This window comes from Maniola jurtina, chromosome W (genome assembly GCF_905333055.1).
Source record: "Maniola jurtina chromosome W, ilManJurt1.1, whole genome shotgun sequence".
Classification (NCBI taxonomy): domain Eukaryota; kingdom Metazoa; phylum Arthropoda; class Insecta; order Lepidoptera; family Nymphalidae; genus Maniola; species Maniola jurtina.
In genome coordinates, this window is record NC_060057.1 from 5,256,607 (window position 1) to 5,283,930 (window position 27,324).

General features: G+C 40.8%; 1 protein-coding gene across 1 annotated transcript; it reads left to right on the forward strand.

Moving 5' to 3' along the window:
• The first annotated feature begins 208 nt into the window (after positions 1 to 208).
• LOC123879993 (uncharacterized protein K02A2.6-like) lies at positions 209 to 4,704 on the forward strand. The gene has a single exon (XM_045927841.1). The coding sequence runs from the start codon at positions 366 to 368 to the stop codon at positions 4,518 to 4,520; it is 4,155 nt and encodes a 1,384-aa protein (XP_045783797.1). The 5' UTR covers positions 209 to 365; the 3' UTR covers positions 4,521 to 4,704.
• Positions 4,705 to 27,324: the final 22,620 nt, after the last annotated feature.

Sequence of the window (27,324 nt, forward strand, 5' to 3'; positions counted from 1 at the left end):
TCCCACTGACCCGCTCACAACGCCCTCTCTACGCATATTCCAACCCGCGGACGTAGTTTGTACGTTGTGTGGATTCTGCTTTCTGAACGAGTCGGGCCTTCGATTTCACCTCGGCGTAAAGCACCGCGGCGAAACTGTTGAAGTGAGTACTGACTAAACATTCCCACTGACCCGCTCACAACGCCCTCTCTACGTATATTCCTGTTATACGTAGGTAGATAGAAAACTTGTTGACGCGGTTGCACCCGCGCGATGCATGAGTCAGTGGGAATACAGCTTGTAACGGTATAACTGTGTTTCTATTCAACGCCTCCCAAAAAGCCTAGAAATAACAGTGGCGACGAGTAACCTTAACGCGTGTAATCATGGATAAAATATCAGTGGGCTTATTAACAGTGTTTAACCACGAAACACAAGAATGGGAGTTGTACAAAGGACGCATAGAACAATGGTTTCTTGCGAATGAAATCGACGATGACGCGGACAAGACGGGCGCAAAGCGGAGGGCGATTTTGTTGAGCAGTTGTGCCGAAACCACATACAAACTCATTAGGGATTTAGCACTCCCTAATGACGTTTCGTCCCTGTCGTACGAGCAAGTGGTATCCTTGCTGGACGGCCACTTTAAAGCAAAGAAATGTGGGTTTGCTGAGAGGTATAAATTTCACAGTGCTTGCCAAGGCAACAGTGAGTCCTTGAGTGCGTGGGCCGCCCGAGTGCGGGGTTTAGCGAAGGACTGCAGTTTTCCGGCCGCTGTACTAAACGAAATGCTGCGCGACAGATTCGTCCTGGGCATGGGGAGTGGCAAAGTTCGTGAGCGACTTTTCGAGAAGTCCCTCGAGGGGCTAACGATGGAAAAAGCGCTGCAATGGGCGGAAAGTGTACATTGTGCTAACGAGGGAGCACGACAAGCAGCCATGACGGTGCAGCCATCTCAAGATCTGTCCTTATCACCTTTCGTCGAGGTACACAAAGTAACGTCCAGGCAACCAAGGTCGTCGCAAGGAAGACAAGTGTATAGTGCGGAGAAAGAAAGTGCGTCTCGTTCAGTGCCAGCTAATAAAAAAAAGTGTATCGTCTGTGACTCGTTCGGTCACGGAAGCCAAATCTGTAGATATAGGTCATTTACGTGTAGGGTATGCGGTGTCAAAGGTCACATTCAGCGTGCCTGTGGCGCCGTGAAAGGACGGGACAGCCAGCATTTCCTACAGTTTCATTCGGATGCCCAGGGTGATGACGATGATGGTAAGCGACTCATATTTAATATTCGTAGCTATCATGGAGAGCCGATGCGTGAGACGATTGTGGTGGATAGTGTGTCCTTGTGTTTTGAATTAGATACAGGATCAGCTGTGACGGCTATTTCAGATTCTACATATTATAAGTATTTTTCTAAGCATAAGCTATTAGAAACCAACAGAATATTACAAAGTTACAATGGCAGCAATATTCGGACAATAGGGATGTTACCTTTAAGGTTTGAATACAGAAATAAAACGGATATAATAGATGTTTATGTAGTAAAAGGAGGCGGGCCACCTCTGCTAGGCCGTGATTTTATAAATAAATTCAATCTAGAAATATGCTCAGTAAACATTTGCACAGCGAAAGAAGACTTTGTTGAAACGCTAATTAATAAATTTCCAAAGCTTTTTTCCAATTCATTAGGGTGTTGCAAAGACATTGAAGTGACATTGAATTTAAAACCGGACTCTAAACCTATTTTTTTTAAAGCCCGGTCGGTGCCTTTCGCCCTGCGTAATAAACTAGAAGCAGAATTGAACAGATTAACGTGTTTAGGGGTTATTGAGCCGGTACAGTTTTCCGAGTATGCCAGCCCTATTGTTCCGGTATTAAAACGTAATGGCAGCATAAGGGTGTGTGCAGATTACTCAGCGACGCTTAACAAACAACTTTTAGTTGAAAAGTATCCACTGCCTCGTATTGAGGAATTATTTTCTAAACTTCATGGCGGTGTAAAATTTTCAAAACTAGACCTATCTAATGCATATAATCAACTAAGGTTAAAAGAAGATTCGCAATTATTGACGTGCATAAATACACATAAGGGCTTATTTAAATACACGAGATTAGTATTTGGGTTATCCAGTGCGCCGGCTATATTTCAAAGAACGTTAGAGTTAATTTTAACAGGGATAGATGGAGTACTTCAGTTCTTAGATGATATTTTGATTACAGGAAAAAATGAGCAAGAACATTTAGAGAGGTTAAACCAGGTTTTTAAGAGGCTAGAAAACGCTGGACTTGTATTGCAAAAAGATAAATGTAATTTTTTCCAAGATTCGGTATCTTATTTAGGGTACACTATTGATAAAAACGGGTTACATAAGTCACCAGACAAGGTGAAGGCTATTCTTAAGGCTAATGTTCCTACAAATGTTACCGAACTTAAGTCATTTTTGGGTTTAGTAAACTACTATAGAGGGTTCATCAAAAATGCTTCTAGTATTTTATGTCCTTTACATTCTTTATTAAAAAAAAATGCTAATTGGAAATGGGAACAGGAACATTCGGAGGCTTTTGAATTAATCAAGAAACAGTTAGCTTCCGAAAACGCTTTAGCACATTTTAATCCTGACGCAAAAATAATTTTGACAGTTGATGCGTCACCTTACGGTCTCGGTGCAGTGTTATCGCAAATAGAAGGCAGTGGCGAGGAACGACCCGTTTCGTATGTCTCTAGGTCATTAAGCGCAGCCGAAAAACAGTATAGTCAAATACAAAAAGAAGCGACGGCAATCATATTCGGGGTGCGGCGGTTCCACCAATACCTATACGGCAGAGCAGAGCCATTTATATTGAGAACCGATCATAGGCCGCTACTATCTATTTTTCGACCAGGCCGTGGTATACCTGAAATTACAGCAAATCGGTTACAAAGGTATGCGTTATTTTTATCAGCGTATAACTACACTATTGAGTACGTTAGTAGTGCAAATAACTCGGCCGATTACCTTAGCCGCGCCACGATCAACGGTGAGTCAGAATTAGTACCTACAAAATATAATAATCGAGGTAAACTGATTAGAAGTGGAAGCAACACAATCGATAATAGCTCTTACTCGTGTTACATTTGGGACGCACATTCAATGCCGGCGATCTTTAAAGATGTTCAACAGAGTACGAAGTCGGATAAAATTTTAATGCAAGTTATTAAATACCTATTGAACGGTTGGCCGAATAAGGTGATGGATAATAAACTCAAGCCTTATTTTAATTGTCGTTATGAATTGTCGTTTGAAAACGGGTGCGTCATGAGAGGGGCGAAACTTGTAATACCCGAAGCGATTCAGGGCGCAGTGGTTAAAGAGTTGCATACGGGCCACTTGGGTGTAGCTAAAATGAAGGCCTCGGCAAGAATGCGATTTTGGTGGCCTAAGATGTCCGCGAGTTTAGAGACAGCAGTAGGTGCATGCGAAGTGTGCGCGCAGCTCCGCGCCGCCCCGCCGCGCGCCGCGCTCACTCCGTGGCCCTATCCGCCTGAACCCTGGTTCCGGGTGCATGTGGATTTTTTAGGCCCTTTTAATGATAAAGTATATTTAATAGTGGTAGATGCTTATTCTAAATGGGTGGAAGTTTTCGATGTGAGTAACGGGTACAGTTCTAGAGTAGTAATTGAAAAATTAAGTGAAATGATGTCAAGATTTGGACTTTTTAATACAATTTGCAGCGATAACGGCAGTTCATTTACCTCGTCAGAATTCAAAAATTTCTGTAGTTATAATGGTATTTCTCATTTAACTTCGCCGATCTATCACCCTGCAAGCAATGGCCAGGCTGAAAGTTTTGTTAAGATCGTTAAAAAGGCTTTAAAAAGCATAGTTTTATCAGGAACGTCAAAAAAAGATATTAATAATAAGTTAAATGAGTTTTTATTCCACTATCGCAATTCTACACATTCCACCACGAATCGATCACCTGCTGAGGTGTTATTTGGTAAAAATTTACGTTGTAGATTGGATTTGCTAAACCCTCCTGCGCGGCCGTCATCGTCATCCGACCGGGAGTTATCAAAAACTGTAAAAAGAAATCAGTGTTCACAGATTAAAAACTATAACGGAAAAAGAAACATTGACTTTAAAGAAGGTGAACTGGTTCTAGTGAAAACATACAATAAACAACAAAATGCTTGGACTAAAGGAACTATTTTGAAAAAAATTGGGCGATCGTTATATTTAATAAGTCTCAAGGAAAATAACGTTCAAATTAAAAGACACAAGAATCAAATTTGCAAATTTGAGGGGGAAAGTGTGATGGGTGGACACGAAGAAGCCGTACGACACGATAAGGTCGCCAGTACAGGCTCGGTAAACATTGAGGTCCGCACAGATTGCCCCGGCGGCGTTGCATCGGCGAATCGATCTGACCAGGCTACGGAGCCCGTTCCTAGGCCATCATGTCCTCCGGCTCCTTCAGCCCAGGCTATACCGAATACGGACAGTCGAACAGTCCGAACTCTAAGGCCTCGTAAACACATTGATTATAAGAAATATTTTTAATTAAGCATGTCTTTTAGTTGATAAGTTTTTTTTAATTGTTAAAATAGTGTTGGAGGGATGTTATACGTAGGTAGATAGAAAACTTGTTGACGCGGTTGCACCCGCGCGATGCATGAGTCAGTGGGAATACAGCTTGTAACGGTATAACTGTGTTTCTATTCAACGCCTCCCAAAAAGCCTAGAAATAACAATTCCAACCCGCGGACGTAGTTTGTACGTTGTGTGGATTCTGCTTTCTGAACGAGTCGGGCCTTCGATTTCACCTCGGCGTAAAGCACCGCGGCGAAACTGTTGAAGTGAGTACTGACTAAACATTCCCACTGACCCGCTCACAACGCCCTCTCGACGCATATTCCACCCCGCGGACGTAGTTTGCGCGTTGTGTGGATTCTGCTTTCTGAACGAGTTTTCCTTCAATTTTAGAATCGTGATACTTCAGGAATGGTGATTCTTAGGAAGATAAGTGTAAGCACAATTTTTGTAGATAATTATATGATCTACAATTTTTGTTTGACATATTTTATGAATAAAACTACTGTTTCACTGGAAAATGCAAGAATCCCATTTTTTGTGAACTTAGACCCTCAATATATTTTTTGCAAATGTGGGATCGATGGGAACTTATCACAGTTCATTTACATGATCCCAACATTTATATAAATTTTTAGCTTTATGCGAACTATAAATATATCGGCGCAATAATGAGACACGTAATTCATAGATCGAATGACGAGTAGAATCCTCAATGACGCATCGTACGTCGTCGACGTTTCCGAACCTCACCGCCACGATAGTATTTAAAAGCGAAGCGGTCCAGCGGAGCGGCATTCTATTATCGACAGTCGAAGTGATAACACGTTGAATTTCTCTACTTGTTTAATTTATTCGGTTTAGTTTGACAGTTAATTGTAACTTTGGTTTAAATGTTGAGTTTCTTAACTTCTTTCAATTTGTTCGTTTTAGTTTGACGGTTAAATGTAATTTCGGTTAAAATATTGTAAATTGAATCTTATTGTAAATCGAATCTTTGAAAAGAGCAACCGCTGAGTTTCTTGCTGGTTCTTCTCGGTGGGAAAGGCGTTCCGAACCAGTGGTAGATTCATTTAATGATTCAAAAGTATTTGTAAAAGTTTATTAGGATAAAAGTAATATTAAAGATGGTTAAAGATTGATAATAAACTGTGATGAATAATAACAACGGCGCGAGTTTTATTGGAGCAAGTTCTCCTACTCTTACATCAGAAGAAGGGATGAATCAACGCCAATTACCATCATCGCCTCGCTAATAGCAACGGCATTTCTGGATAATACTTTAGAGACATAGATTGAGAAATAATGAATAGATTTTAGCCGTTTATTTTCAAACTTCAACCCTGATGTGAAAGAAATGAATATGATTTAAAATACAACGAAGTGCGACTGAAAGCAGCTAGCGCTCATTTAGGAGCAGTAAAATCGTGGGAATGTTTGCTTAAAACCACGACACGGAGTACAGTACCAGTTTTAGAACAATCAATCCAAGGAGTATAACCTGAGTGAATTGGCATACGTATGATGTTGGATAAGTGAAATAATGGCTGAAGGTATCCAAAGTCTGGAACGTGATACAAACCTAAGATTTCAAAGATAGTTGCCGACAGAAGATGACGTGCCTGGCGTGGTGTGAGCTGTTTTATTTGTCATCATTTCATTTATTATTATCATAATCTTTATTTATTTTTCCAGTGGTAGGCCGCTATTAGAAGCAGATGTGTTTTGTAAAGCTTCACAGGTGTATTTCTTTGAAAACATTTACTTTACTATTTCGTGGTCCCAAGATGATAGTAGACGGGTTTAAGCAATTTATCGGACTCCTGTTGTGTTTCTGGATAGTTCCGTTTTTTTTTTTTTGTCTTCAAAATCGTTTTTGATTATTCGTAGATTTCGCTGTTAATGGCGAACCGTTGAATATTCTTAAATTTCACAGCAGTCACTTTGAGAGGTCATAATAGCATAGTAGTTTTGTTTTTTAAGTGATCCTTAATACCGTACTAGATCAAGGGCTTGTTTTATGGTGGGAGACACTGATCGGCAGTGTTCCTTCTTTTCAACGTTTTCTGTTTTACGGTGGAATACTATTACCAAGGACCAAGCTACTGACTGGATGTTGTGTCATATAGAATCGGTTGTTTTCTTCGTAATACAGGTTTATCGAATAACTTTGACAAACTCTGTGGTGAGCTGACGGGTCTGTGCGAGGTGACTCAACGGCTTTGGTGATTTGCTGATCATTTTCCATTTCCGTTAAAAGTATTGGCTCCGTTAGGAAGTGTTGTTGGGAAAACTAAATTGTCTTTCTTGGCCGTTGGTTATGAATATCTTTTGTAGGATTTAATCTCAGAGATTTTTAATTTTTTTTTAAGTTGATATTTTAATAGTTGTTCCGCGTGTTTCTCAGACCACTGCCGCATTTGGCGGATTAAACATTTGTGGGTACATGGATTGTTCGATTAGGTATTTGGAGCTCGAATCCAAGCTATCTTAAAGACTTACTGGAACATTTTCGTATTGGCCATTTCTTTCGAGTTTCTCGTTCGGTTCAGACTTATTCTAATTACAAGTTTCGCACTTAAACGTTTCCGTGTGTTGTGCGTGCCAATGCCAAATATCAACGATACGTAGAACCGGTATCCCAGTTTCCTTTTTGTCTTAAATGATAGTAGTGAATAAATTTTTAAGGTTTCATTTTTCAACCAAGATACGAGTCTTGTAGTCATAAATTTGTTGAATGTTCATAAGTTTGGTTCATTAAGAAGGCCATTATTGTAAAGAATTTTCTACTAAGTAATTTACTTGGACGATTGACAGACAATTTAAATCAGTTTTAATAACACCATCCCATATTAAGATCAAGCTCAAGCTTTACGAGAAAGTTAAAAATGTCTAATCAAACCTTCAGTGGAATACATCAAATCACACCATAAAGCGATCCTAAAAGAGATGAAAGTACTGACTTAATCACGGCATATCTGAGGTACTTATTGTCTACTGACGAGAAAAGGTTGTCATGGGCAGAATGGCCGAACATGTTCTCAAATTATGTAATTCACCCAAGAAATCAATGAGACCACATCGGTGATGACTGACTGACAGACCTCACTTGTTCCTGAAGTGCAATCTAAATTTTAATTTCAAGGCGATCGACGTGGTTTCATAATTTAACTGTTTTGACGTGTTCCTATTATCAACTAATTATGAAATTCGCCCAATCGGCGATGAGTTGATGACTGACTAACAGACCTCGCTTGTTCCTGTAGTGCAATCCAAATTTTAATTTCAAGGTGTTGACGCGATTTTATAATTTAAGTGCTTCCATGTGTTCCTATTATCTACCAAATAGTACAGACCTCATAAAGAGATGTGTTTGCGAATCCACTTTTTCTCTTCTTATTGTTACAAATTTTTGGTACCAACCAAATACGAACAGATAATAACATTACAATTGTCGTGATTCGATTAAATTTACTGTTTAACAATTCCATAATTATTCAAAGTTTTGAGTAAATCGTGTTTGTCCATAGTCAATATTATTTTCAAGTGGCAACTTTAACAATATTGGCAATATCATTTTTTATGTTGGCAGTCTTGTGATATGTTTGAATCGACCAATAGCAAGTGGCGCGGGTATTTTTATGATAAAATGGCGTGAAGTGGTAGGGAGATTTTTGGGGTAGACACGCTAACCAGCGGCAGAGCGGCATTCATTACGTGTGGTGTTTCGACAGAGTGAAGTAGTGAAAGGACTTCTTGAGTCAGTACTGTGAAAGTGATTTTAAGTTGCAGTTGTAATTGGTGAGTTCGTTCCAATTTGTACAGATAATGTGAATTTACATACGTGTGGATATTGTTGGTTAGAAATGTTGATTAGACGGTTGAGATAGTAGTTACGATGGAGCCAATCTAGTGTAGGGTACCGTCGCCCAGTTACTTGTTGTTATTATAATCAGAGTTCTACAAGTCGGTGATACATATCAGATCTAGTTATAGAATCCCGTGGTGTTTTATGAATTCGTAACGCTGGGTGTTGTATATATCAAAACCGATTCATTATTCTGCGGCTCTGGTCAGAGACACTTCTCAGTAGACACGGTCTGTCGTACTTACTGTAGGTTTTAGAGTTGTGGTTACCTTATGTGGTTTCCGTTGGTTGAGGTCATAGTACTAGTTGTGGTAGCTAGGCTAGATGGTCGGTTTGGGACCGGTATAGGGGTGGAAGAGCCGGTCTAGGTAGAGTTGGGGTTTTGTATTTATCAAACAAAAAAAAAAAAAAAAAAAAAAAAATGGGATAGTAATGATAAAAAAAAAAGAGGATAAATATTTAAAAAAAAAAGGGTAATACCGCAAAAAAAAAAAAAAAACAAACAAAAAGATAAACAATGCAAAAAAAAAAAAGAAAGAAAGAAAAAAAAACTGATAATAATATTGTATAAAATGTTAACGTAAAAGCTGAAGTAAGAATATCCTCTGAATATGAATATTACTGAACAATAGACGTGAACTTCATCGAAGTAAACCAATGGGACCAGAAGAAAAGTTTGCCACGATTAACGAACGTTTGGAAAGCGTACCAAAATTTGAAGTACAAAGTAATGTGGCCGTATCGGCTATGAGTAAACGTAATAGTACGGCAAAGTGAGGATTTGACGCGCAGACTGACGTGCTTTTATAAGTTAAGTACTTTTCCATTATTTAAGTGTAAACGGCAAGGCCAATATGAGCGCTGAGGCTCTGAGGCTGAACCAATATTAGCGCTGAGGCTTGAGGTTCCGCCGTCATCACTTTTTACTATCTTTCCGAAGGTGTAAACGTCAAGGCCAAAATGAGCGCTGAGGCTCTGAGGCTGAACCAAAATTAACGCTGAGGTTATGAGGTTCTGGCGTCATCACTTGGGGTTTCAATTATCCTTAAAGTCCATTTGATGTGTGAACCAAAATTAGCGCTGAGGCTATGAGGTTGTAACGTCAAGCAAAAAAATGGTTACTGAACCGAAATTAGCGCTGAGGCTATGAGGTTCTGATGATCACTTATGTGTTTTCAATTGTCTTGTAATTCATGTGTCAACGTCAAGGCTAAAATGAGCGCCGAGGCTCTGAGGCTGAACCAAAATTAGCGCTGAGGCTATGAGGTTCTGACGTTATCACTTATGTGTTCCAAGATAATTGAAATGTGTTTACGTGAAGGCTATGAGTTAACGTGAAAGCTAATATGGGTGTCGAGGCCCTGAGGCTATGAGATTCTTAACGTGATAAGAGTGTTGAGGAACCATTTTTGATTTCGAAATTATAAGGGTTTATGTGTGTGTGATGTTGGTTTACTAATTTATGCACTTTATTGCAGAGAAAAAGGACGAGAGTAGGCGCAGGGACGCGCCTATGATCAGTATGGCCGTATCGGCGCAATAATGAGACACGTAATTCATAGATCGAATGACGAGTAGAATCCTCAATGACGCATCGTACGTCGTCGACGTTTCCGAACCCCACCGCCACGATAGTATTTAAAAGCGAAGCGGTCCAGCGGAGCGGCATTCTATTATCGACAGTCGAAGTGATAACATGTTGAATTTCTCTACTTGTTTAATTTATTCGGTTTAGTTTGACAGTTAATTGTAACTTTGGTTTAAATGTTGAGTTTCTTAACTTCTTTCAATTTGTTCGTTTTAGTTTGACGGTTAAATGTAATTTCGGTTAAAATATTGTAAATTGAATCTTATTGTAAATCGAATCTTTGAAAAGAGCAACCGCTGAGTTTCTTGCTGGTTCTTCTCGGTGGGAAAGGCGTTCCGAACCAGTGGTAGATTCATTTAATGATTCAAAAGTATTTGTAAAAGTTTATTAGGATAAAAGTAATATTAAAGATGGTTAAAGATTGATAATAAACTGTGATGAATAATAACAACGGCGCGAGTTTTATTGGAGCAAGTTCTCCTACTCTTACAAATATATCTTGATTCGTCTATTTTGACTGGACTATAGTAATATGATAAATATCCCATAGTGAAAAATCAGCTTAATGTACAATATATAGTTAAAACTATGTTATGGGAATTATGCGATACCGCAAGGTCGCATTATAAACACATTATAAAACAACAATTAATGCTATTATTTCACATTCTTAAATAATTCTAATATTGTAGGATAGGATAAAACTCAGAACAAGTGTAAATTAAAAATTTATAACACCCCCAACAAGTGAAGGTTACAGTAATAACCAGAAAAGAGCTGATAACTTTCAAACGGCTGAACCGATTTTCTTGGATTATAGCTAAGAACACTCTCGATCAAGCCACCTTTCAAACAAAAAAAACTAAATTAAAATCGGTTCATTAGTTTAGGAGCTACGATGCCACAGACATATACACAGATACACACGTCAAACTTATAACACCCCTCTTTTTTGGTCGGGGGTTAAAAATAACGTTAATTGACAGTGACGTATCTTGGCTCCTGTCTCCTACTGACACTTGACAGTTATGTGACGTGTAGTTAATGCGCGGAAAATTCAAATTGTGATGCCATAGATATGCAAGCCTAAAAATAAATGAAGAACTATGAATGGGCTTCATTAACCCCCGACCCAAAAAGAGGAGTGTTATAAGTTTGATGTGTGTATCTGTGTATCTGTCTGTGGCATCGTAGCTCCTAAACTAATGAACCGATTTTAATTTAGTTTTTTTTTTTTGTTTGAAAGGTGGCTTGATCGAGAGTGTTCTTAGCTATAATCCAAGAAAATTGGTCCAGCCGTTTGAAAGTTATCAGCTCTTTTCTAGTTACTGTAACCTTCACTTGTCGGGGGTGTTATAAATTAATAATTTACACTTGTTTATATATTAAATATAAGTAGTGTTTATGTGAGGATAGAAATAACTATTTCAGAACCTAGACGGGCCGCTGTGTGAGGAGTGCGACGTTCGCTTTGCCTCCAAGACGGCGTACGAGCAACATTTGGGGGTGTCGCCCAAACACAAAGCTAAATAGTGAGTTATTGACAGTTTTATTCGCTTAAATTGTATATTCAATTACTTGTTGTAAATAAACTTAATTTTTGACTCGCAGTGCATCGGAACGCAACACTCCACTCTACAAGAAAACCAGGGACATCAACAACACCATATCCTGTGAACTGGTAAGTCTCATCGGCGCAATTCGAATTGCAGAAATGCGCAACCCAACGCCGACTGAAACCGAGTGTACAGTCAACGGCCGTAAGTCGTGTTAATGACCATATTTGCGTGGCACGGTTATGCACATGCGTCAAGTGTGTGACGTGTTTATAGTATGGCATATTATTGTAAATTGAACAATTGAAAAGAGCAACCGCCGAGTTTGTTGCTGGTTCTTCTCGGTAGGACGGCATTCCGAACCAGTGGTAACTTACTTTGACAATTCAAAAGCACTTGTAAAAGTTTATTTGAATAGAAATATATTCTATTCTATAGAAAAAAGCGTGAAAATAGAACAAATGCATTCCCAAGTACCTGTTCACACGTCAACGCTTTTTTAACGCGCACTTTGTATTTTCAGCGCAACGCCGGGTTTGAACGCAACGCTTTTTTAACGCTCGTATTTTGACTCCGAGTGACCCATTTACGGAACGTTTGTTGATCTCTAGCGTCAGTCAGATGTAATATTTGAAATACATTGTGAACTTTAAAAAAATACACGATTTATTATTTTCGTGATTTTTTTTGTGGCATCTTATCAGTAATCACACTATCACATCACACTATCACACTTAATATTATAAAGGCAAAAGTTTGTGTGTGTGTGTGTGTGTGTGTGTGTGTGTGTGTGTGTGTGTGTGTGTGTGTGTGTGTGTGTGTGTGTGTGTATGTTTGTTACTCCTTCACGCTAAAACTACTTGACGGATTGGGCTGAAATTTAGAATGGAGATAGATTATACCCTGGATTAGCACATAGGCTACTTTTTATCCCGGAAAATCAAAGAGTTTCCACGGGATTTTTAAAAAACTACATCCACGCGAACGAAGTCGTGGACATCAGCTAGTCAATAATAATCACCAGTACTATCACCTGTCGTGGTTTTTGCTAACGTTCTGGTTACACCCGCTAACAGTGTTATCCATTTCCAGTGCGGGAAGCAATTGAAAGCCGAGTCATACCGGTCTCACTTGAAGGCAATTCACCAGAACGCGGCCCCCCTCCAGCTTCCCGCCTGCAGAAAATTGTGCGAGCAGTGCGGAAGATCGTTTTTGGTGAGACAAAAACATCTATCCATACTTTTTTTTTTGTTTTCTTTATTTAAGGGCATTTATACATTTTATATGTACATGTCAGCCCTATTATAATCTAATTAAATAATCCTTACTAATATTATAAATGCGAAAGTGTGTCTGTCTGTCTGTCTGTCTATCTATCTGTCTGTCTGCTACGTTTTCACGGCCCAACCGCTGACCCGATTTAAATGAAATTTGGTACAGACTTGGGATAAATCCCGGGGAAGGACATAGGCTACTTTTTATCCCGGAAAATCAAAGAGTTCCTACGGGATTTTAAAAAACCGAAATCCACGCGGGCATCCTCTAATAATAAAAAAAATTCTTACCCTAACAAAATAAACAAGGACTATTTACATTTTTAATATAGATTCCGCCTCAAGCCAAGTTTCCGAAATGAAAGCTATGTGAATTTTTCTTGTATCAATAACAATTCAAACTCTTTCAATTTAGGTCTTAAATTTTTAACCAGGTACTTTTCTGGAATCACAATTATTAATTAATGAAGTACAGAGTTATAGACTACAGGCCCATGTTCAAAAATGGATGGGTCATATGAACCACCAGGTGACGTATACAGGACGATATAAGAGCATAAAATAATAAGATTCAGCACTATGCCGTCACTTGTAACCTGTCCAACAGAGTGCTGGTGAGAATTCAAAAGTGCAGGTAGAGTGAGTACATTTTGGTCATATATTTTTGTACGGCATTTTTACCATCGATAGATCCATGAAAAATAATAAGAAAGCGCGCAGTGCCGTAAAAAAATAGTGCGCCACAAAGTCAGTAAATTGTTTGATTTTCTGAGCTTTTCCGGGGTAAATTTGGTCATTTAATTCTGTACGGCACTAGTTTCATACTGTTTCAATACAGCCTCTAATCCATTATTCCGCAAGGCCGTACAAAAATCATGCGACAAGGGGAAAAAATTGAGGGTAGCAACCCCCTCTCTTTCCGTGGTCCGGGGGGTAATTTAAAAAAGTACGGCTTTGATTCCAAAACATTATCTAGCACTCAAAAGTACTATTAAAAATAATGCCGTCAAAAAATTAGTGTTCATTTGAATGTGTATCAATAATTATCTTAATTTCATGGTATACTTGATTTTTAAAGCTGTAAAATCATTTGACTCTGTACGGCAACTTTTTTTTTAACATGATAGTGTAAAATACTATTGTTGTATAGTATTGCCGTTCAAAAGAAACTGTTCTAAAAAAAATTATAGAGAAATACAAAAACTGAAATTTTTCAAATTATTGCAAAAGTTTAAATATTCATAGATTAATAAAATATAGCAATTTTCTACGCTTTTCCCTTGTTTTAAATAGTATTAAGATAAATAAATTAGGAAAAAAATATGCCGTACATTTTAATGCAGACCATATCTTTTAGGCTGATGAAAATGACGCTACCATTTTAAGGGTGTAGTACTTTATGGCCATCTGATACTGTACGGCATTAACATATTTTTGAAGAAAACAATTGATAATATGATAAAATCACTATGCCGTCTAACTGAAGTGAACGGGTGTGTATATAATATCCACATCCCCTACAAACCTTTGGACCAACGAAAATGTACGGCATGTAAAAAAATATTATCTATGCATAAAACACTTTCAAAATAAATTAATTTTACGTTGTTTCAAATCATCCCCCGGACCACGGAAAGAGAGGGGGTTGCTACCCTCAATTTTTCCCCCTTGTCGCATGATTTTTGTACGGCGTTGCGGAATAATGGATTAGAGGCTGTATTGAAACAGTATGAAACTAGTGCCGTACAGAATTAAATAGTAGCGTTTTACCTGAAAATAAAACGCATATTAAAATACTTACCTCACTGGAAGCTTTATATTGAGAGTAGCATTTCCGTTTCCGTCGATTTCATGCCAGTTTTCGTACTTTTATTGATGTCATATCCGGTTTTGTGGCGCCACCTGGCGGGGTCGCGCTCAAAGTTTTCGTAAATTGCTCAGCGCGGCCATGGCTTCATTGGCTCAATATCACCAGGCAGGAATTACTGAAAGCTTCCAGTGAGGTAAGTATTTTAATATGCGTTTTATTTTCAGGTAAAACGCTACTATTAAATAACTTGACCGTAACTGGAAGCTTTATATTGAGACCCTGTTTGTTTTCGCCTGGTGACGCCACATAAAAGATATTAGAATTCTACGCCAATGTGATAACATTTGTACCATAATGAGTACTTATATGATATTATGTTCTTTTTCATAAACAAAATTTTGTTTATTTGAATACAAAATCAATAAAGAAAAGAATTTTAACTATCAGTCATAGAACTGAAGAATAGTTAGTTGAGCGATACCACCTGGACTAAGTACATTGCCTTCAATCACTTTACATTTAGAAAAATTTTGAATTGTATTAGCTGATTGCTAATTTTCATGGGCCATCTCATCATAAGAATGATTTTCCCTGAGTTGAGTGTATGCTACTAGAAGTAGCAGATATGCTTGCTTCTTTCAAAAAGGTTTTTACCCAGTCTGCTATACCTACTGTACGAGAGGCACGTTTAATCCGTTAACCATTATAAAATATAGAGCATTATATTTTGTAACATATCATACTCTGTCGTTCAATAATTAATTACCAATTACACATATAAATCCAAAAAGAGGGTAAAGATACCCGTTATGACTATTCCTATTACAAGCAATTTCTGATTGGTTGTCTATTTCAGATTTTGAGCCGAATTTAGGGCAAATGTCAGATTTTAATTTTATAATCATCAATAATTATTAAATACACATCATTCGTTCTAAGGCACGATTTTGATGCAATATGAAGTTATCTGAATAGTAAGCAGTAATAAAAACGCAGATATTACAAATGATTAGTTAAGTAATAAGTTATTATTAGCACCCCAAACGGGTGGATTTCAAATCTCTCTGAAGAAATCGATTTTAAAACATGCTTGGACATGAATACATAATTAAGTAAATTTGATTTTATTCATTAATATAGCACATATAAAACGCGCATTAACAAACATTACTTGACTTTTATTTCATACATCCAATAACAGATCCAATTACAGATTCGTGTAAGAGGAATGAAAATTCTAAATTTTGTCATTTATATTATGTGCCAAAACTGGTGCTAATTGTGATACTTTAGGTTCGTATCAATATTTTTCTTTAAAGACCATGATGATCAACGTTTTCAAGCTTATTCAATAGTATCAAGATAGATTTCCGCTTGAAATTAAGCAGTGATTTACTGCTTAGGTTTTATGTGTCTAATGTATAGGACCACCTCATTATTTCTAGACTTCTTAAGACAATGACAGACCCATTGCGAGTCAATGAGGCTGTGTTTTATATAAACGGTCGAGGCCCGCCAAACACTTTCGATCGGAGTAAATTATATAACTAAATCAACTATTCAAAAAATATTCCTTTTGACCAATTGAGATGGGTCAAGAGACAAGACGAAGGATTGAAAATAATGGCGTAAACCAACTATGCCAATGGAAACTTTCATGAGATACAGCATCGTGAAACAGGACTTGATGGTCCATCAAATCTAAGAGTGCATAGTTGTGTACTTCGAATGCTTTCTCCGAGGTGAATAGATCGACCTCCAGGATTACCCACTTTGCAAATATTATTTCCACACAAGCTCGTATTGCCACTCTGGGAGGTTGGCTATGACATTAGATACAAATTATTTACATGATTACTATACATACCGGATATAATATTGTATGCTATGGTGTATTTGTCAAGCCATAATTCCAGTATCTGGAATGTTTTATTCAATAAGGATAACAACATCCTTAAACCTTGTAAATATGCTTTATTAACAAATGAATGAATGAAAGAATAAACATCGTTCCTCTTTTCTTAGTAAATGAGAGAGTAACGTCTCGTCGTTACTTTGAATGAGACTTGAACTAAGGCGTAAGAAGTGAGCCTTCTTGAAGCTTCTGAAGGGTAAATTAGACTATCGTTTTGATAAGAGTAAAGCATTTGTTCCTTTCCTGTCAAAGAGCATGATAGATGAAGATTGTTTTTTTTTTTTTTTTTTTAATGCTCCCAAGCCTGATCCAAAGCATCCGTTACTAGAACATGAACTAGTGGAGGTAGCTAATATTTCTCCTTTAGCCCTTATAATTTATTTATCGCATCTGCCAGCTTGGAGTGCAGCGTGGAGATCGCCACTTGATGGATAGACGACATTTAACGAGTCGCAGGGATCCGCTGGATTCATGCAGTGTAATCACGTGGCATGTGGTAGTCTCTTTATGAGACCTATGTCCAGCTGTGGACGTCTAACGAATGATAATAGTGATCTACCAGTATTGGATAGATCTTGGATTATCCAGCGGTCATTGGTTTGTTAACTAGCGTTTCTCTAACTGTTCTTACATCCAACAGCCCTCTTTTGAGGCATTTTCTAGGGTCTCCATAGTATTTCTAAATAGTTAGACTCACTCTTTCGTGGTCAAAGAACCAATTCTCAAATTTTATATACCAAAAACAGTAAGTTCGACTGTAGTAGATATTAACTTAATGCATGTAAAAAATGTACATGTATTAAGTCTCTTGTACATTTAGCATGTACTTGCCTTAACTTGCTATGACAAGTTGATTAAGTAAAATAGGACTCATATTTCACCATTCTCTTAATATCACCCATAGACACCGTGGTTAGTCCGAACGGCAGGTAGGTTATCATCTAATCTATCTAACTTTCCCGTATGGCCTCAATAAGAAGCACTGACACAAGACTGTTTCACTACATGAAAACAGACTTTGCATGTTTATCAAAATGAAATGTTCTGCCATAACATACATAGTTGTTTCGTACTCTAAGATGTGATCTTGGTCGGGATGACACTTCGGAGTTCGGTACCAGAAACAAGGTGAAAAGGAAACTTGGCGTGCGGTGCAAGCTTCATGATTCATTTTACGCACTATTGCATACAGTTCCTTGGGAAAAGCAATAGGTGGCTTTTTAAATGTTGGTATGCGATACCATTGAAATAACCTTTGTATAACCTCTGGTGCCTCTATTTTCTTTCATTGCGAAAGACAGTGCACTAAATAACCTGCTTGGAACGAGGTCGGTTTAGTTTCTCTGATTTGTCTTGGAGAATTCGGGTGCAAATAATCATGCTGTGGCTTACTTACCTTTTTGGACCTCCAGTCCTGATTGAGGAACGATAAGAACTTTTTAGATGACCTTTGTAGATATTACCAGTATGTTCGTTTCCACCCCGCGAGGGTGTATGATATAGATCATGTTGGCATCCACCCCGCGAGGGTGGATGATATTGATCATACTGGTATTCACACCGTGAGGGTGTATGAGATTGCTCAAACTAGCATCCACCCCGCGAGGGTGGATGATATTGAGCATACTGGTATCCACCCCGCGAGGGTGTTATAATATTGCTCATGTTAGGATCAACCCTGCGAAGGTTAAATGATATTGATCATACTGGTATCCAACCCACGAGAGTGGATAATATTGATCATTGAATAGGCTCAATGCACGGCAAAGGTAGTCATGGCAGCTCTATGTATTGAAATGGTAACATTTGAAATGCATTGCCCCTACGAGGGGCGGGTGACCATTTTTCAGAAAAGCAATGTGCATGTCGAGTAATCCACGCGATGGAACGGCAACAATTATAATTTTCTGTGCTTGTGAAGCGGCGAACGCGTTCAATGTGTTTTCTATTTATTGCTGGGTCAAATAAATTTATCTTATCTTTATTCAAATACACTTTTGAAATTGCTTTTGAATCGTCAAAATAATTTACCTTAGTGTATGCAAAATAGTTCCACGCGATGGAACGGTAACATTTTCAATGCCTTGCCCCCGCGAGAGGCAGCGGACTAATAATAATTGCTTAGCTTTTGACTGAATAAATGTGTTCTTTTCGACCCAAAAAATATTAACAAACTCCACTCGTTTTTTCCCATATGGATGTAACCAAAAGACCCACCTGGCTCGTGATAATTTCGCAGCGCATCGCAATACCTTCTATGCTGTAGCTACCCACTAATTGTGGAAAGACCCGACGAAGTCTGATTATTGATTTTAGTCAATATTTTAGTTAATTTAATATTATTATTTAAGTTAATATTGATTTTCAGTTAATTTATATACGAATAAAAATAAAGTCAAGAAAGCACAATTTTTAGGAAAACCTAGGCTTATTTTTGTTTATGCAGTATGTGATAGCTGCATAAGCTTTATCTGCTAGAAATTGCAAGGTATCATACTTTTTTACCTCTTTGTTTGTTTCTAGGTCTATGAACCTTGAGTTTTATCAAAGACTTTAATGTACTGTGTAGGTACACGTAAAAACCAAGATGCGCTAGCTAAACCTGAAAAACCTGGAAACTGGTTAATTAATGGTTAGAACCTGTTGAAAGTAAAATCTAAACACGAACTTTGTTATTCGATTTCATCCTGATGATCGTCAGGTGTGATATTTTTATTTTTATAAAGGTTACCTGTAATTTCATTACTATTCGATGTAACAATTTGAATTAACAATAACAATAACTAGAAAAGACATATCATAATCTTAAAAGAATTTCTCGTATAAATCCGAGAGGATTCATTTCAAAATGCAATCGGGGTCATAACTATCGTCATGTACCCTCTCAATAAAATGACCATATTGTAACAGACTTAAAAGGTAAATTTTAGCTAATAATATTAATTTCAAATATTTGAAATTCATTTCTAATAATCGGTTTCTAATTGTTACATCGTCTCAAGTACGAAAAGTTTTTAATAACTACCTTCTGGCAAATAAATATAAAGTACTGTGATCCGAACGGACAAACCGTTAAAAATATTGATCACGTACATATTATTATATTTTACATTTTACATAATGTAATATAAATTAAAAATAAGTACTTACTGCGAATTATTCACCAAATTCACTTTATAAAGTACCACACAATAAAATAAAATAAAATATCTTGCAACGTTTCGTGTTGACTGATTGCAAGTTGCTTCGACGGCAAACAAAACGCCAATGAAGCCATGGCCGCGCTGAGCAATTTACGAAAACTTTGAGCGCGACCCCGCCAGGTGGCGCCACAAAACCGGATATGACATCAATAAAAGTACGAAAACTGGCATGAAATCGACGGAAACGGAAATGCTACTCTCAATATAAAGCTTCCAGTTACGGTCAAGTTATTTAATGACCAAATTTACCCCGGAAATTGTCAGAAAATCAAAATATTTACTGACTTTGTGGCGCACCATTTTTTTACGGCACTGCGCGCTTTTTTATTATTTTTCATGGATCTATCGATGGTAAAAATGCCGTACAAAAATATATGACCAAAATGTACTCACTCTACCTGCACTTTTGAATTCTCACCAGCACTCTGTTGGACAGCTTACAAGTGACGGCATAGTGCTGAATCTTATTATTTTATGCTCTTATATCGTCCTGTATACGTCACCTGGTGGATCATATGACCCATCCATTTTTGAACATGGGCCTGTAGTCTATTAGCTTGCATGCCGGGGACGGACAAAGGCTTACTTTTTATCCCGGAAAATCAAAGAGTTCCCACGGGATTTTTAACGGTCTATTCATTTAACCGATTGGTACAATGGTAGCTTACGCCCCGGAAATTGACTTCGGCAACTTTTTATCCCGGAAAAGCAAAGAGTTCCCACGGGATTTTTAACGATCTATTCATTTAACCGATTGGTACAATGGTAGCTTACGCCCCGGATATTGACTTCGGCAACTTTTTATCCCGGAAAAGCAAAGAGTTCCCACGGGATTTTTAAAAACATGTGTATGCAACGATAGTCTAAATAAATTGTCTCAGAATAACAATTAGTTCTTTGTATACCGTTGGCTTCCTATTAAATTCAAATTTCAAATTTATTTATTTTATATACATCTTAAATTTAATAATTCAGGTACACCTATAATACTTACTAGCCGATGCCCGCGACTTCGCCCGCGTGGATTTAGGTTTGTCGAAATCCCGTGGGAACTCTTTGATTTTCGGGGATAAAAAGTAGCCTATGTGCTAATCCAGGATATTATGTATATCCATTCCAAATTTCAGCAAAATCCGTCCAGTAGTTTTTGCGTGAAGGAGTAACACACACACACACACACGCACACGCACACGCACACGCACACGCACACGCACACGCACACGCACACGCACACGCACACGCACACGCACACGCACACGCACACGCACACGCACACGCGCACGCACGCGCGCACGCACGCACGCACGCACGCACGCACGCACGCACGCACGCACGCACGCACGCACGCACGCACGCACGCACGCACGCACGCACGCACGCACGCACGCACGCACGCACGCACGCACGCACGCACGCACGCACGCACGCACGCACGCACGCACGCACGCACGCACGCACACACACACACACACACACACACACACACACACACACACTTCACACTATCACACTAATCACTTACTGTGATTAGTGTGATAGTGTGAAGTGTGATTTGTACACAATACACAGTATGATACTGTGCACACAACTATTTATAATTTTATTTTATTACAAGTTATAACTCTCCTATTGATTCCTTTGTACACGAAACTAAAACTAAAATTTTGACTAAACTAAAATTAATAATAATACCTATTTAATCTAGGATTTCAGTTTCGTGTACAACAGATATAGTACTTTGTGAATTATTGTGAATAATGCGTGTGCGTGTGTGTGTGCGTGTGTGTGTGCGTGTGTGTGGGTGTGTGCGTGTGTGTGTGTGTGTAGTAAATAAAATAAAATTTCTTGATTCTAAAGTACCCTATAGGTTTTGGTTCCCTTTTCTAGACAAACAGACACAACGAAGTGATCTCATTAGGGTTTCTTTTTATATTATGACGTACGGTACCCTGAAAATGTTTTCAGAACCAGAACAAACTAAACGATCACTTGCTGCAGCACACAGGCAAGAAGCAGTTCCATTGTGACATCTGCAAGAAATCGTTCTTCTCTAAGTGTCACATGAGGTTACACATCGATCGCTCGACATTCGAGTGTCCCATATGTCAGAAGAAATTCAATAACAAGGGAAACTGCAAGAGACATACATGGGTGAGATTTTTTATCTATGTTATCTGTGTAGTGTTTTTTAACCCCCGACCCAAAAAGGGTGGTGTAAGTTTGACGTGTGTATCTGTGAATCTGTCTGTGGCATCGTAGCTCCTAAACTAATGAACCGATTTTAATTTAGTTTTTTTTTTGTTTGAAAGGTGGCGTGATTGAGAGTGTTCTTAGCTTTAGTCCAAGAAAATCGGTTCAGCTGTTTGAAATTTATCAGCTCTTTTCTAGTTACTGTAACCTTCACTTGTCGGGGGTGTTATAAATTTTTAATTTACACTTGTTTCAACTGGGATAGTGTGGGGAAATCCAAAACCATAGGAGGTACAAGGAAACTGTCTCAGAAAACTTTAGCTCTTTTTTTGTGAAAACAATTTTGGCATTGACAATTTTTTGGTCAAGCGTGAGTTATCCATAAAAATCAAAGAAATTGACTAATTTTTTTTGAATGCTAATCGACTCAGTTTCATGTAAGGATCATTTTATTGTATCGAAAGAAAATAATCGGGACAGCAGAAGTTGGTCAGTAAATGTTTTTTTCATACAATTTAAAACCTTGGACCCTTTGTAAATTGGAGAATAACTAATAGATAGCTACCGAACAAAGAAAAATTGCCAAACAAAATCCTATGGTCGTCAAAAATTATCTGACAAAAAGTTGTGGTGCTGTATGTACTTTAACCCTTAAACCCTTTGGTGAACCAGTAAATAAAAAATGCCCTCCTACAAAAAAATCTTATACGAAACAAAATAAAATTGATCAATCTGTCTTAAGTTTTTAACTTGATATGTTCTTCGAAGATCTTACAATGTAAGTACAGCAAATGCGAATATACCTATATGAAAACTCAGGAATGTACAAGGAATGTGTTAGAACTGATAAACATACAAAAATCAAAATCCAAGTAGTTCTAAACTGTTAAAACGTCTGATGACAGTGTCCGCATTTTCAAAAACCGACCGTGCATACCACACGTTTTCTTGGGTAAACACACCCGAAAAGACGCTAGTAAAAACTGTATATGTATTTGACAGTCGCACCAGGATGTGAAGCCGTACCCGTGTGAAGAGTGCGACAAGACGTTCGTGAATACGGCCGTGCTGCGCACGCACGTGCAGCACGCGCACCGCCACAAGCCGTACCCCAAGAGAAGCCGCGGGCCCAGGCTGCGTGCGAGCCGCGCGAGAGATGTGAAGGATGCCGTGTGCGGTCTGTGGCCCGAGGTAACTGTATATATGTGACACGGGCAGCACGCGCACCGCCACAAGCCGTACCCCAAGAGAAGCCGCGGGCCCAAGCTGCACGCGAGCCGCGCGAGAGATGTGAAGGATGCCGTGTGCGGTCTGTGGCCCGAGGTAACTGTATATATGTGACACGGGCAGCACGCGCACCGCCACAAGCCGTACCCCAAGAGAAGCCGCGGGCCCAAGCTGCGCGCGAGAGATGTGAAGGATGCCGTGTGCGGTCTGTGGCCCGAGGTAACTGTATATATGTGACACGTGCAGCACGCGCACCGCCACAAGCCGTACCCCAAGAGAAGCCGCGGGCCCAAGCTGCGCGCGAGCCGCGCGAGAGATGTGAAGGATGCCGTGTGCGGTCTGTGGCCCGAGGTAACTGTATATATGTGACACGTGCAGCACGCGCACCGCCACAAGCCGTACCCCAAGAGAAGCCGCGGGCCCAAGCTGCGCGCGAGAGATGTGAAGGATGCCGTGTGCGGTCTGTGGCCCGAGGTAACTGTATATATGTGACACGTGCAGCACGCGCACCGCCACAAGCCGTACCCCAAGAGAAGCCGCGGGCCCAAGCTGCGCGCGAGCCGCGCGAGAGATGTGAAGGATGCCGTGTGCGGTCTGTGGCCCGAGGTAACTGTATATATGTGACACGTGCAGCACGCGCACCGCCACAAGCCGTACCCCAAGAGAAGCCGCGGGCCCAAGCTGCGCGCGAGAGATGTGAAGGATGCCGTGTGCGGTCTGTGGCCCGAGGTAACTGTATATATGTGACACGTGCAGCACGCGCACCGCCACAAGCCGTACCCCAAGAGAAGCCGCGGGCCCAAGCTGCACGCGAGCCGCGCGAGAGATGTGAAGGATGCCGTGTGCGGTCTGTGGCCCGAGGTAACTGTATATATGTGACACGTGCAGCACGCGCACCGCCACAAGCCGTACCCCAAGAGAAGCCGCGGGCCCAAGCTGCGCGCGAGAGATGTGAAGGATGCCGTGTGTGGTCTGTGGCCCGAGGTAACTGTATATATGTGACACGTGCAGCACGCGCACCGCCACAAGCCGTACCCCAAGAGAAGCCGCGGGCCCAAGCTGCACGCGAGCCGCGCGAGAGATGTGAAGGATGCCGTGTGCGGTCTGTGGCCCGAGGTAACTGTATATATGTGACACGTGCAGCACGCGCACCGCCACAAGCCGTACCCCAAGAGAAGCCGCGGGCCCAAGCTGCACGCGAGCCGCGTGCCCAAGCTGCACGCGAGCCGCGCGAGAGATGTGAAGGATGCCGTGTGCGGTCTGTGGCCCGAGGTAACTGTATATATGTGACACGTGCAGCACGCGCACCGCCACAAGCCGTACCCCAAGAGAAGCCGCGGGCCCAAGCTGCACGCGAGCCGCGCGAGAGATGTGAAGGATGCCGTGTGCGGTCTGTGGCCCGAGGTAACTGTATATATGTGACACGTGCAGCACGCGCACCGCCACAAGCCGTACCCCAAGAGAAGCCGCGGGCCCAAGCTGCGCGCGAGCCGCGCGAGAGATGTGAAGGATGCCGTGTGCGATCTGTGGCCCGAGGTAACTGTATATATGTGACACGTGCAGCACGCGCACCGCCACAAGCCGTACCCCAAGAGAAGCCGCGGGCCCAAGCTGCGCGCGAGAGATGTGAAGGATGCCGTGTGCGGTCTGTGGCCCGAGGTAACTGTATATATGTGACACGTGCAGCACGCGCACCGCCACAAGCCGTACCCCAAGAGAAGCCGCGGGCCCAAGCTGCGCGCGAGCCGCGCGAGAGATGTGAAGGATGCCGTGTGCGGTCTGTGGCCCGAGGTAACTGTATATATGTGACACGTGCAGCACGCGCACCGCCACAAGCCGTACCCCAAGAGAAGCCGCGGGCCCAAGCTGCGCGCGAGAGATGTGAAGGATGCCGTGTGCGGTCTGTGGCCCGAGGTAACTGTATATATGTGACACGTGCAGCACGCGCACCGCCACAAGCCGTACCCCAAGAGAAGCCGCGGGCCCAAGCTGCACGCGAGCCGCGCGAGAGATGTGAAGGATGCCGTGTGCGGTCTGTGGCCCGAGGTAACTGTATATATGTGACACGTGCAGCACGCGCACCGCCACAAGCCGTACCCCAAGAGAAGCCGCGGGCCCAAGCTGCGCGCGAGAGATGTGAAGGATGCCGTGTGTGGTCTGTGGCCCGAGGTAACTGTATATATGTGACACGTGCAGCACGCGCACCGCCACAAGCCGTACCCCAAGAGAAGCCGCGGGCCCAAGCTGCACGCGAGCCGCGCGAGAGATGTGAAGGATGCCGTGTGCGGTCTGTGGCCCGAGGTAACTGTATATATGTGACACGTGCAGCACGCGCACCGCCACAAGCCGTACCCCAAGAGAAGCCGCGGGCCCAAGCTGCGCGCGAGCCGCGCGAGAGATGTGAAGGAGATGCCGTGTGCGGTCTGTGGCCCGAGGTAACTGTATATATGTGACACGTGCAGCACGCGCACCGCCACAAGCCGTACCCCAAGAGAAGCCGCGGGCCCAAGCTGCACGCGAGCCGCGCGAGAGATGTGAAGGATGCCGTGTGCGGTCTGTGGCCCGAGGTAACTGTATATATGTGACACGTGCAGCACGCGCACCGCCACAAGCCGTACCCCAAGAGAAGCCGCGGGCCCAAGCTGCGCGCGAGAGATGTGAAGGATGCCGTGTGCGGTCTGTGGCCCGAGGTAACTGTATATATGTGACACGTGCAGCACGCGCACCGCCACAAGCCGTACCTGTTAAAATAATGTAACAATAATTTTATGTATGTCATCCCTGTTTTGGATGTAGCAACACTGCCCCATATTAACTTCCTACTTTTTCTCGTGAAGTGTGTGAACGACCTGCTGTACCACGGACCTTTGTATTTTGTATCTTATTTTATAATTATTATAATTAAACAGTCATCATAAGTAAATATCTCTTTTTAATTTTTTCAATACAATATCAGGTTAGGGCCTAGGTACGTGTGGACAAAAAGCAGGTCGGTAAAAATGCTACGCTGTGTGACGGCGTGGGTTCGCCATCTTGGAAACACCCGGTGTTAAAACGCAAGTAAAACGTGAATACGTGAAATCCTATCTCAGGACACGGAGTAATCACGGTTGTAAAATATGGAGGACAAAGAAGACTCCAAAATTAAACTACGGGGCGAAGAAAACTGGACGATTTGGAAGTTCCAGGTTACACTTCAACTAAAATCCAAAGGGCTTTACGACACACTTTTAAAGGAAGAAAAAGGTACCGAGAAAGACTCAAAGGCTATGGCATTAATAGTAAATCGAATGACCGAAAATGTAATACCGCACGTGTTATCATGTGACAGTGCAAGCCAAATGTGGACAAAATTACTATCAATTTTTGAACAAGACTCTCATGTGAGTATTCATCTCTTGTACCAGCAATTTTATTCCATAACTTACGAAAGTAATATAACAGACTTATTAACAAATATTGAAAACATTAAATCAAAAATTATTGCTCGTGGAGAGAATCTGACAGATAAAATGATCATCACAAAGGTATTGATGAGTTTACCTCAAGAATACAAACACTTTATCTCAGCGTGGGAGTCGCTCCCTAAAGAGCGCCAAACTTTGAATGAGTTAAGTGCACGCTTACATTTAGAAGAAACACGGTCAAAAGAAAGCGAGGCCAGCGAGGCACTACTAGTTAAACAAAGAAAACAACATCCAACATACAATAATAAAAATAAAACTCAATGTAAATTTTGTAAAAAGTATAATCACACTATAGAAAATTGCTGGTTCAGACAAAGGAAGGTTCAAAAGAATACACACAAGGATACCAACGCATTTATCCTAGCATCAGATGAGGAAACCGCGGTTACAGCATCTTCTTCGAGCGAGTGGATCCTGGACTCCGGCGCTAGTGAGCATATGTGTTGTGATAGGTCTATATTCTCAAAGTTTAGTGAAAGTTCTCAGCGTAAAGTGAAAATAGGTGACGGCACCTCGTTAGATGTGTTAGGAATTGGTACTGTACAATGCGAGGCTTGGAACGGGATACAGTGGATTGAAACTAAACTGTCAGACGTACTGTATGTTCCATCATTAAAAGCAAACCTTTTCTCTGTTGGTAAATGTTTAGATAAAGGTTATTTCATGAAAAGTGATC

Excerpts from the sequence above, each read along its gene's own strand:
- LOC123879993 (XM_045927841.1), top strand. The coding sequence starts at position 366 with ATGGATAAAATATCAGTGGGCTTATTAACAGTGTTTAACCACGAAACA.